The 13,371-nt window shown below is 40.4% G+C and overlaps 1 protein-coding gene across 2 annotated transcripts in view; it reads left to right on the top strand.

Annotated features, from left to right (window-relative positions):
• The window catches only part of GYS2 (glycogen synthase 2), a 58,393-nt gene that overhangs the window by 6,293 nt on the left and 38,729 nt on the right, over nucleotides 1-13,371 (top strand). For both annotated transcript variants that reach the window (XM_069585563.1, XM_069585564.1), the window contains exons 2-3: nucleotides 7,241-7,422; nucleotides 12,477-12,668. In XM_069585563.1, the coding sequence (XP_069441664.1) occupies nucleotides 7,241-7,422; nucleotides 12,477-12,668 (374 nt within the window). The remainder of the gene's footprint in view (nucleotides 1-7,240; nucleotides 7,423-12,476; nucleotides 12,669-13,371) is intronic.

Raw genomic sequence — 13,371 nt, forward strand, 5'->3', positions numbered from 1 at the left:
CCATCCCATCCTCTGTCGTCCCCTTCTCCTCCTGCCCCTAATCACTCCCAGCATCAGGGTCTTTTCCAGTGAGTCAACTCTTTGCATGAGGTGGCCAAAGTATTGGAGTTTCAGCTTCAGCATCAGTCCTTCCAATGAACACCCAGGACTGATCTCCTTTAGGATGGACTGGTTGCATCTCTTTGCCTTCCAAGGGACTCTCAAGAGTCTTCTCCAACACCACACTTCAAAAGCATCAATTCTTCGGCGCTCAGCCTTCTTCACAGTCCAACTTTCACCTCCATACGTGACTACTGGAAAAACTATAGCCTTGACTAGATGGATGTTTGTTGGCAAAGTAATATCTCTGCTTTTCAATATACTATCTAGGTTGGTCATAACTTTTCTAACAAGGAGTAAGAGTCTTTTAATTTCATGGCTGTAATCACCATCTGCAGTGATTTTGGAGCCCCCAAAATAAAGTCTGACACTGTTTCCACTGTTTCCCCATCTATTTCCCATGAAGTGATGGGACCAGATGCCATGATCTTCGTTTTCTAAATGTTGAGCTTTAAGCCCACTTTTTCACTCTCCTCTTTCATTTTCATCAAGAGGCTTTTTAGTTCCTCTTCACTTTCTGCCATAAAGGTGGTGTCATGTGATTATCTGAAGTTATTAATATTTCTCCCGGCGATCTTGATTCCAGCTTGTGCTTCTTCCAGCCCAGCGTTTCTCATGATGTACTCTGAATATAAGTTAAATAGCAGGGTGATAATATACAGACTTGATGTACTCCTTTTCCTATTTGGAACCAGCCTGTTTTTCCATGTCCAATTTTAACTGTTGCTTTCTGACCTGCATACAGATTTCTCAAGAGGAAGGTCAGGTGGTCTGGTATTCCCATCTCTTTCAGAATTTTCTACAGTTTATTGTGATCTACACAGTCAAAGGCTTTGGCATAGTCAATAAAGCAGAAATAGATGTTTTTTTAGAACTCTCTTGCTTTTTTGATGATCCAGCAGATGTTGGCAATTTGATCTCTGCGTCCTCTGCCTTTTCTAAATCCAGCTTTAACATCTGGAAGTTCACAGTTCACGTATTGCTGAAGCCTGGCTTGAGTATTACTTTACTAGCATGTGAGAAGAGTGCAATTGTGCAGTAGTTTGAGCATTCTCTGGCATTGCCTTTCTTTGGGATTGGGATGAATGCTGACCTTTTCCAGTCTTGTAGCCACTGCTGAGTTTTTCAAATTTGCTTGCATATCGAGCACAGCACTTTCACAGCATCATCTTTCAGGATTTGAAATAGCTCAACTGGAATTCCATCACCTCCACTAGCTTTGTTCGTAGTGATGCTTTCTAAGGCCCACTTGACTTCACATTCCAGGATGTCTGGCTCTAGGTGAGTGATCACACCTAGATCACACGTTGTGATTATCTGGGTTGTGAAGCTCTTTTATGTACAGTTCTTCTGTGTATTCTTGCCACCTCTTCTGAATATCCTCTGCTTCTGTTAGGTCCATACCATTTCTGTCCTTTATCAAGCCCATCTTTGCATGAAATGTTCACTTGGTATCTCTACTTTTCTTGAAGAGATCTCTAGTCTTTCCCATTCCATTGTTTGCCTCTATTTCTTTGCACTGATTGCTGAGGAAGGCTTTCTTATCTTGCCTTGCTATTCTTTGGAACTCTGCATTCAGATGCTTATATCTTTCCTTTTCTTCTTTGCTTTTTGCTTCTCTTCTTTTCACAGCTATTTGTAAGGCTTCCCTAGACAGCCATTTTGCTTTTTTGCATTTCTTTTTCTTGGAGATGGTCTTGATCCTTGTTTCCTGTACAATGTCACGAACCTCCATCCATAGTTCATCAGGCAATCTGTCTGTCAGATCTAGGCCCTTAAATCTATTTCTCACTCCCACTGTATAATTATAAAGGATTTGATTTAGGTCATACCTGAATGGTCTAGTGATTTTCTCCACTTTCTTCAATTTCAGTCTGAATTTGGCAATAAGGAGTTCATGATCTGAGCCACAATCAGCTCCCGGTCTTGTTTTGGCTTTCTGTATAGAGCTTCTCCATCTTTGGCTGCAAAGAATATAATCAATCTGTTTTCGGTGTTGACCATCTGGTGATGTCCATGTGTAGAGTCTTCTCTTGTTTTGTTAGAAGAGAGTGTTATGACCAGTGCATTCTCTTGGCAAAACTCTATTAGCCTTTACAAGTAACTTAGAGATGATTTAAAGTATGTGGGAGGATGTGCATAAGTTATATGCAAATATTATGCCATTTTATATATAGGACTTGAGCATCTAGGATTTTGGTATCCAGAGTGGTAGCCAGGGAGTTGTGTCCCAAATCCAACCTGCTATGGATACCAAGGGACAAGTCTACTTACAATCCTGCTGTCTAAGGCTTGTAAGTCTGGAGTCAGACTGCCTGGATTGGAATCCCAGGTCTATCATTACATGTCTAATATTGGATCCATCTCACAGCCTCTATGTCTCAGTTTCCCCACCCCAAAAAAAAAAAAGATAATAATAGTATCTTCCTTAACAATGTGGTGAAAACTAAAAGAAAATACCAACTGTAAATCACTTAGAACAGTGCCTAGCCCTTACTGTTAGCTTATTTTTATTTCTTACAAGATTTATTCATAAAATGGAGACCTTGAATCATTCATTTTCACACCAGAGAATGATGTCTAACTCTGTAATGACTGTCCCTGCTTCTGCAGCTGTGTCTTTGGATAGGAGTCAGATGAGTAGCTATGCACACTGAAATCACAGACTTTTAAATTCTCTGACTTTTAATCACTTAGAAATAGTGAAGAGTCTCTTTATATACATACTTATACATTATTATATGTATCTCCTTTTTATGACTTTCCTGGTGGTTCATTGATAAAGAATCTGCCTGTCAATGCAGGAAATGAGGGTTCGATCCCTGGGTCAGGAAGGTCCCCTGGAGAAAGAAACCCACTCCAGTATTCTTGCCTGGGAAATCCCATGGAAAGAGGCATTTAGTGGGCTACATACAATCCATGGGGTCAGGAAAGAGCTGGCCATGCCTTAGCAACTCAACAAAAAATCCTTATTATAACTGGCTCCCACCTTCCATACTGCCTTGGAGTTCTGCTTTAAACAATGTTGGCAGTACTTCTAGATGATGACTTGAGGTTTTAGCTACTTCATGGACACATATGTTTATGAGAGCTCATCTTTTCTTTCTTTACTTTGCCCTCACACGAGAAATAGCTCCCATGTTGTTTCAGCAAAGTAGAGATCAATAAAATGCAAAGTACATGTTTGAAGAGTCAGTCCAAATTCAATGACCTACACTGTGGGAAAACAATAATTCATTAAAAAATAGATTTTAGTGAACCCTTGGTCTATACTCCAAATTTAAAAATAGGAATGACCCTGTTTCTAGGCTATCATACTCATCTTTAATTAGTATGCTGGGTGGGGAGTTGGGTTAAAGATGGTAAATAGAGTGAGAACTAAGGAGAGTAGTTGGCATATAAATCTGGGAAGGGCAGAGAGGGCCTGAAATGAAGCTTCACAATTAGCAGTAAGAGCACCTCCTCACAGAAAGAGTGTAAGGGGAGAAGTCTGGGGGGTGGGGGGAAATTTATTTACAATCAGGTCTCAACCAATATGGGATGAAAAACATTTTCTTAGTTTTATGCTTCTGTTCCTAAGAGACTGAAATAATATAGTCATAGTATTTATAAGCACTCTTAAGGCCATTTGGGGACTATTTTATTTCAAAACTGAAAGCCTCAAATGGGAAAAAGAAGTAGCAAATTAATTAATTGTGTTTATCTTTGCATTTCACTTCCCAAATCCTACCTTTTTTTGAAATAAAGAATTCCTCTTCTCCCGTATATCCTTTAGCAAATAAAAATTTTTTGTTTGCGTTAACGCAATTGTATTTGAATTTGCAACACTACATAGTTGCAAATAAAAGAGAGTGCTCAAAGGACTTCCCTGGTGGTGCAGTGGTTAAGAATCCACCTGCCGATTCAGCAGACACAGGTTCAATCCCTGTTCCGGGAAGATTCCACATGCCGCGGGCCAACTAAGCCAGTGGACCACAACTCTGGAGCCCTTGCCCTAGAGCCGGTGCTCTGCAACAAGAGAAACCCCCACAATGAGAAGCTCCAACACCACAACGAAGAGTGGTCCCTGCTCCCCACAACTAGAAAAAGCCTGCGGGCAGCAGCAAAAATCAAGCACAGCCAAAAACAAATCAACTAATTAATTTTTTTAAAAGTTTGCCATTAAAAAAAAGATTATCCCAGAATAGAAATGTAAGACATTTAAGAAGTGTATGCCATCAGAACTTTTACTCCCCTGGATTAGATACAAATGAAGGAAGTAGTAAGTCTACAAAGAGGAGCAATTATTTGAAGATTTTGAATTATTTTGATAGTGGGCTTGAATAAAGCTTATATAAATATATATATTTAAATATGTTGCTAAGATGTGACTCAGACTTTAGAGAAAAGTTCTATTGCAAACTGTTTGTCTAATTTTTTTTTTTTCCTCAACAAATGGTTTCGATGGTTCCCAAACTTTTCTGGAATTTGGCGAAGTGCGTAGGTGTCCTTGAGGTTGCCATCAATCAGATTCATCATTGAATGGTTAAGTGAACCCTGTCTGTTCTGATCCAGTCTGGAAGGCTCTGCTTGTAGATTTGCAGATCATCCTCTTGTGTCCCATGCTGCATTCATCAGCCAGTGGAAGCTGGGATTGATAATATCTTTATTATCAGACTCTGCTCAAGTGGCCACTTCAATTTCTTTTAGGTATGGTCAAAAAGTTTTTTCTTAAAGATCAAGTTTCAAAGGACAATAAACATGTAGGCTTATATGAAAACTACATACAATATTTACATTTTGGAAGTTACACTAGCTCTTTTCTAAATTAGTGAACCTTGTTTTCTTATGTAGTAGTATTTATATTTGCCTTTTGTATCTCACTTCGCAAAAAGCAACTTATCAACAAGTATGTTTTAAGTGGTTCAAGAAAGTTGCAGATGGCAATTCTACCTTTTGGCTGTCAATTATGACTATCATTGTAAGTCATATACTACAAGTAAAATATTACTTACAGTCTGAATGATTGAAATAAGAAATTTAAGAGATGTAGTAGCTACCAAACTCCATACGCTGAAGAACTGAAATACATTATGAAAAACCATGATGAAAAGTAAGACTTTTTCTTCTTCATGTATAAGTGACAAAATTGTTCTTCGAAGTAGAGTTGATGATTAATGCCAGAATCTGTATTAGCTAGGGGGATTTTACATAGAATTACTTGAGTCATTCCTTTGCCTATGGTTCATGGGCAAAGTACCACTTAAGAAACTGATTTAGACTGTTTTCAGATTCTCATACTAGGCGATTGCTCTGAGCTGGCATAAGAATTATCCTGTGCAGTTTACTAAGGGTCTTCTTCCCCTTGACCTTCCCCATCCCTCCTACCTGTTCACTGAACTCTTCCTTTTGAATGCCTATGACTCTGCTGGTACCGTCTGCTCCAAAAGTAGCGCCTTGGCTCTAACTGTTCCCTCCACCTAAAAAATTCTTCCTCATGAATCAGCTTGCTTGATTTCCTTACTCTTTTAAATACTTACTTTAAATATCACCTTTTCAATGAGGCATAATTTTTAATACTGCTGCTCCGACCTGTCCTTTCTCCCCAGGTGAAGTATTGGGTCTGCCAAAAAGAGGTTTTGTGTTGAGGTTTTTCTGTTACATCTCAGGGACAAATCTGAAAACACTTTTTGGCCAACTCAGTACTATTGTATCCCCCTTGAACAGGTGAGCTAATGGAGCCTCAGAGAGGTTAAATGAGTTAACTAGTTCAATTTAAGCTAGTTACAATTACCTTTATAATTCTTTAATAAATATCCTTGTGCATGCATATTAAGTCATTTTAGTCATGTCTGACCCTGTGAGACTCTATGGACTGTAGCCCGCCAGGCTCCTCTGTCCATGGAATTATCCAGGCAAGAATACCGGAGTGGGTTGCCATTTCCTCATCCAGGAGATCTTCCTGACCCAGGGATCAAACCTGGGTCTCCTGTATTGACAGGTGGATTCTATACCATCTGAGCCACCTGGGAAACCCAAATATCCTTAAACGCATATCTTATTTTCCCATCAGGATAATTTTCCAGATGTAGACATGCTGGCTATAACAGTAGGCATATTTTCCAAAAGTATACTATTTTTTGGCTTTATGTTTTAAGGTAGTGGCAGCAATGGCAGAGAGCTAAAATGAAGTACTATATGAAAACTTGGATGTTGGACCAAGCATCCCCCTTTAAGATCTGTCCTGTTTTTCCCCTTGTCAAAAGGTACTTGCTTAGTTCCTAGAAGGGAAGTGGTTCTTTATTCTGGGAGAAAGTAAAAAAAGTGAAAGTGTTAGTCACTCAGTCATGTCCAACTCTTTGCAACTATGAACTGTAGCCCGCCAGGCTCCTTGGTCCATGGAATTCTCCAGGCAAGAATACTGGAGTGGGTTGCCATTCCCTTCTGCAGGGGATCTTCCCGACCTAGGGAAGTCTCCTGCATTGCAAGCAAGACCCTTTACCAACTGACCCATCAAATTTGCTCATAATTTGAGCAGTAGCTGATACTTGGTCTTATCTTATGCCCTTGGGCCACTGAAGGAAGAGAGGTGAAAGGTGATTACTGCTGCTGAGGGCACATGCCTTGAAAATAGTTGTTTGTCCCACCTTTGACACGTCCATGTAGATAGAGCTTTAAGCCGGGTACTGCTTTATCCCAATTGTCTCTTCAGGTTTCCTTGAGATATTTGTGATTTGTTGCTGCCAATCTGCTGCTCTCTGGCAAAGTACCCAGCATGGAATTGAAACAAATACTAACTCTCTGATAGTATTCTTTAAAACCTTTCTTTTACAAAGCTAAATAAATCCTTGTGCTTGATTCTAGGTGCTAACTTAAAAATGAGGACTAACACAATATTGTAGACCAACTATACTTCAAAAAAAAGTTGGTTTGGACTTTCCTGGTGGTTCAGTGGTTAAGACTCCACCCTTCCAATGCAGGGATGCAGAGGGCATGGGTTCAATCCTTGGTCAAGGAAATAAGATCCCACATGCTGCATGGCCCAGCAAAAAATATATGTTTACTTAAGCAACATAGAAAAATTGAGGACTTGTTTCCATCCCTTCATCACTTAACATGAGCTATTAACCTGAATGGTAATGGGACCTTTTTTTTTCAACAGTCGGTGGCATCTATACTGTGATTCAGACAAAGGCCAAAACAACAGCAGATGAATGGGGAGACAACTATTTTCTGATTGGTCCATATTTTGAGCATAATATGAAGACTCAGGTGGAACAGTGTGAACCTGTGAATGATGCTGTTAGAAGAGCCATGGACGCGATGAACAAACACGGCTGCCAGGTAAGAGATACCGTCTGATGCTTCCTTCAGCAAGTCTTAGTAAACTGTTGTGGAAACACACCACCCTTTACACGAACTCATGAGAAAAGACCACTCATCTTCTTAGGCCAAAGAAGTTGGTGTATGAGAAAGACGATGAACTTGATTTTAAATAGGTTACATCTGAGACACCTCATGAAGACCTAGTAGTATAGTAGGTTTGGAACTCAGCAGAGGGCATAGAACAGAGATGCTTGGGGAAAAGTCAGTTGTGTCTAAATTGTAGTTGACATTATGGGTGTTTATAACATTATTCAGTGGAAGATTATAGACTAAGAGGCAACATTTTGAGCCAAAACTTGGGCGATGTCAGTGCATTAGAACATCGACATGAAAAGAAGTCACAGACTGCAAAAGCAGAAGCTCAGCTAATGGTTAGAACCAGAAGGGCTTTGTAGTTGTGACAGTGTTAAGGTTCTTGAGATGGGAAGATTATCCCAGATTAGCTGGGTGGATCCAATGTAATCATAAGTGTCCTGATATTAGTAAGAGGGGGGCAGTAGAATTAGAATCAGAGAGGAGATATGGCAACGTGGGCAGAAATTGAAGTGATGAAAGCTTCGATGTGGAGGAAAGGGGCCACAAGCCAAGGAATGCACGTGGCCTCTGGAAACTGGGCAAGGCTAGAAGACAGATTCTCCCCGAGAGACTGCTGATGAAATGCACCTCTGCCAACATGTCAGTTTTAACTCATAAGACCCATTTCAGAGGGCTAACCCCTAAATCTGTAAGTTAATAAATTGTGACATTTTAAGCTACTAAATTTGCAGTAATTTTTGCCACCTCAATAGGATTAGAGATGTCAAGACAAGGAAGGAGAGAGTTTCAAGTACGAAGGAGGGATTGGATCAACTAAGGATTGAACCCAGGTCAGTTGGGTTGAGTAATACTGAGGTCATTTGTGGTCGTCTTGCTAATGACAACTTCAGAGGAGAAAGTGGGGTTAAAGCAGATTGCAGTGGCTTGAGGAATGAATGAGCAGTGAGGTAAAGGATACAGAAATGTGGCTGGGAGGTTTTTCTACGAAGAGGAAGGATAAAAGTCATTTCAAGTGATATGGTTCTGAGAATTCATGTTTTCTTAAATATGAGTGAGCATATTTATATTCCATAAAGAAGCATCCAGAGGATGGAGAGAAACTGAAAGTTTAGAAGGAATAGATGATGAGAGTAAGGTCACTGAGAACAGGAGAAGAAATGAGATCCAAAGCCCTGCTGAAAGGATTGTTCTTCATTCCTTTTGCTCAAACTGGAAACAAAGGATTAATGCAAACAGAAATGCGTTACTGAGGAATTCAAGATCATCTCACTCCGTGTTTTCAGTGATCTTAAGTGCTCAAGATAAAGTTCTGAGAGTTAGAAGGCAAGTATTAATATAAGAGTGTGAAGAAAGAGATTCTGGAAAAGTGTTTAAGGAATAGGGAAAAGAATTTCCGGACATCGCTAAAGTATGTGTATGTGTTGGTCGATTAGTCATGTCTGACTCTTTGTGACCTCATGGACTGTAGCCCACCAGGCTCCTCTGTCCATGGAATTCTCCAGGCAAGAATACTGGAGTGGGTTGCCATTTCCAGAGGATCTTCCTGATCCTGGGATGAAACCCAGGTCTCCTGAATTGTAGGCAGATTCTTTACCAACTGAGCCACCAGAGAAGCCCCTCCTTAAGGTATAGTCGTGACTTTTTAATGGCACAAATATACACAACTGTGACTTTCTCCAGGAGTCTCCTACACATGAATGAGTTCTGTTTTGAGAGAACATTCTCAAGTTCAATTGTTTGTTCACCAAAGTTAGCCTAGGTACCCAACTAACACAATTGGCTTTAGAGCACTGTCCTGCAACAGATTTACGATACTTTTCACACAAACAATACATGAAAAAATGAACACAAAAAGTAAAACATTGTTAACCTTACTGTACAGTGCCTTCAACAGTACAGTAGTACCGTCCCATAGCTAGCATTCAAGGGCTGGCATCAGGTGAACCGACAAGAAGATTTACTGACTGGAGGAGGGAGGTGGGAGATGGTAGAGCTGAAGGATCCTCAGCAATAGGAGATGGAAGGTGAGCTGTAATTTCATGCATGCCTGATGTTGATGGCACAGGGTCTGGGGCCTGAAATGAAGTGCTATACTACTGTGTTCTGTATAGTACTGTACAGTAAAGTACACAAAAGCATAACCACTTGTAGAAGATGCACATGTGGCAATGTATGCCACACATGTGAATAATTTATGTGATTGGACATGTGAATGCACATTTGCATCTCTGAAAGTTCGCAGCTTGAAGGTTTATATGTAGAGGGGCTTTACTGCAGTCAGTAGCCCGAGTGAAAGTGTTAGAAGTTAAATAGTTGGAGATTCAATGTCGTTTAATTTCAGCAGTTGTGCAACGGGGCAAGGTGGCATAAGTCTTGGAGGTAACTGTGCAATTGACTGAATTAATGGTTGAGTTGCTGGATGGTTGGGTCTGAAATGGACAGGAAAGGAAGCGATGAAAGGAAAAAAATGGTGGTGATGTAGAACAAGAAGGAGGGTCCTAGAAACTGGAGATGCTGAAGAGGAAAATGAAAGAATACATACACTGGGAAAAACACAGTGAGAGAAGTATGGAAGTTGTGGTTGAAAGATAAACATTTTAGAGGAGTAACAGTTCAGCTATTGACAAGGATAAGATTGTAGCCTTGAGCTTGGGTGGCTGACATGCAGTGGACGTGAAGTTCTTTAAAGTCAGTAAGGTCAAATAGCTATGAGGTAAGTGTGTAGGATACAATCCTGATTTAAAAATTTCCCAGAATAAGATAGAAAAGTACCCAAGAGATTCATAGAATAGGGAAAGGTAACATGTTTGGATAATGTAAATTTCGGAGATGTCTTTATATGCAAAGAAAGAATAAGGTTTTAAAAGTTTCAGTATGATGCAAAAAAATCTTAACTTTCCTTTGCATTCACCTGAGGAATATATGAGTGGAAAAATGAGTTTTCATTGAGATGTCGATGGAAGTGGTGATGTCTAGGAGGTTTAGGGAATAGAACACTTAATTTAAAAGGGAAGCTGAAGTCCCAGAGGATACTTTGGAAGCATATCACAGTGAGAATGGTGTGGAGAATTAGAATAACAAAGGTTGCAGGTTATACTGTTGGGATAAAATGAGTGAGATGTTAGAAGGGGTTCACATTTGAAAGTGTGAAAGTGAAAGCCTCTCAGTCATGTCTGACTCTTGGCGACCCCATGGACTATAGAGTCCATGGAGTTCTCCAGACCAGAATACTGCAATGGGTAGCCTTTTCCTTCTCCAGGGGATCTTCCCAACCCAGGGATCAAACCCAGGTCTCCCACATTGTAGGAGGCTTTTTTACCAGCTGAGCCACAAGGGAAGTCCAAGAATACTGGAGTGGGTAGCCTATCCCTTCTGCAGAGGACCTTCCCAACCCAGGAATCAAACTGGGGTCTAGTGCAATGCAGGCGGATTCTTTGCCAACTGAGCCATGAGGGAAGCCCCTCACATTAGAAGCTCTTGTGAAAGAAGAGGGAGATGAAAGTCATGATGAAACTGACTGCACTCAAGATTCCAAGTGGAGCTCTGATGTAAAGATGTTTCCTGTCATGAGCAAGAATGCATTGGAAGTCAAGACAAGCTAGCTTACATTTTCTGTAGTTTCTACACTTCTCTGTGCTCTTAGCTCACTACATCATATGCCACATATCAGGCAGCCAGTACCTATTTGTTAAATGAATGTATAAATCAATGAATGTCCCAGAAGAATCTATTGAAAAGTTCTTTGGAGCTCAGGAAAACTAAATCTGAAAAGGAAATTATGCCATGATAAATACTGAATTGCAATGGATGCAGCTGACAAGTAATGAGGATCTTTCAGTGTTGACCAAGGCATGGGTGCGAGAAAGAAATCACCATGAATTCCTGAGTCCCAAGTAAGGGAATGGTGATCAAATGGGCTTTCACACTCTGGAAAATTCAGCCTTGGGAAGAGTCATAAGGTCAATGCTGGCAACGTAAATTCAGTTTACTAGAGAGGACTAGATGCCCAATGAGAGAGGCTCTTAGCTTCTGCCAACTTCAAAAAAGGTTTGAGTTAATATATGGAATTGCGTTGCACATAATAGGAGAAGAAACGTAAAATAAAAAACATGAGTAAATTACTATAGTAAAGTAGATACCAAAAGGAAAGCTAAAATTTAAACATACAAATGACTAGTTTTTAATTGGAAAAATTTGAAACAGCTACTACATTAAAACATCCACAAGGTAAATATTTTGGAATAAATAATCAATTTGAAGAATATAATAGAATAGTTACCTTACAGAGAAAATGTGTCTTGCCTGTGTGCGTGAAGTCACTTCAGACGTATCCGACTGTGCAACCATATGGACCATAGCCCTCTAGGCTCCTCTGTCCATGGGATTCTCCAGTTAAGAATACTCAAGTGGGTTGCCATGCCTTCCTCCAGGGGATCTTCCTGATCCAGGAGGCGAACCCACGTTTATGTCTCCTGCATTGGCAGGTAGGTTCTGTACCACTAGCACTGCCTGGGAAGCCCCCAAAATATGTCTTGGTCAATATATTTAGTTAAGACTTCTTGCAGCAACCATACTGGAAAACACTTATTGTCACTTTTTTTGATAGGAGGAATAAGAGAAATCACATACTTTTGTCTAGAGAAACAACCTAAAACCATGAGCTCAAGGTCATGGGAAGGTAATGATAGACAGAAGAACAAAGATCACATGGTCTACATACTTCATTTTTGAATGACTAAATTTAATGAAAAGCAAGAACTTGGAGATTCTAGATGATTGGGTGCTGGCCCATTTCCTCTTCAGGCTCAAATATGAGATGCTCCGTGTTACCGCTATTGTTTTCTATATGGCTTGTGTAATCTCCAGAGTTCTAAATACAGTTTCTATCAAGTACAGCTTCTAAGTACAAATACATTCCCCCCCCCCCCCTGCATTGCCTAGCGTTACTCCATGGCTGTGTGTCCTTTCTATGGCAGGTGCGCTTTGGAAGATGGCTGATAGAAGGGAGTCCTTACGTGGTTCTCTTTGACATTGGCTATTCGGCTTGGAACCTGGACAAGTGGAAAGGAGACCTCTGGGAAGCATGCAACGTTGGCATTCCTTATCACGACCAGGAAGCCAACGATATGCTGATCTTTGGGTCATTAACTGCCTGGTTCTTGAAAGAGGTACTGTTTACTGTAGAGCCCCACGATAGACGAGAAGCACATTGCTGTTAGCCAGTAATGATCCTCTGGTTTTCAAGGTAGTTTTGAGATGGTACCATTATTAATTGTTTTATTGACATATCAAAGGAATCTGAGAAAATGCCTTCTTGTAACTCAATGGGGATTCTCCAGGCAAGAATACTGGAGTGGGTTGCCATGCCCTGCTCTAGGGGATCTTCTCAACCCAGGGATCGAACCCAGGTCTCACACACTGCAGGCAGATTCTTTACAGTCTGAGCCACCAGGGAAGCCCTGTGACTGAATACCAGTCTTTGAAACATGGTGATAATCATGCTTATTAATATTTACCGTATGTCAGGTTTAACTAGAACAATGTGGGTAAAACACCCAATTATATTTCCTGCTACATAGGTAATATCCAGTATATATGCAAGAAAAAATACTCTACATCATGGACTAAGTACATGTGTTCCAGCATCAGGGGAGTAGAAAATGGCTTGAAATATTTGGTTTTGTTCATGCATGAGTGCTTGTGTGACTGCAGTGGCTCTTAGATCTTTCAATCATTTACTAAAGGGTGAAGTGATCTCAGCAGTTGCTAAGAAGTCCACAGCAGTGAAATATTGTGTAGAAGTAAAACAACAATAAGAGCCTTGGAAATCAGTCTTTGTTAAATGAGCCAAGTCTGTACTCAATTCCTGAA

This window comes from Ovis canadensis, chromosome 3 (genome assembly GCF_042477335.2).
Source record: "Ovis canadensis isolate MfBH-ARS-UI-01 breed Bighorn chromosome 3, ARS-UI_OviCan_v2, whole genome shotgun sequence".
In the NCBI taxonomy this organism is placed as follows: Eukaryota; Metazoa; Chordata; class Mammalia; order Artiodactyla; family Bovidae; genus Ovis; species Ovis canadensis.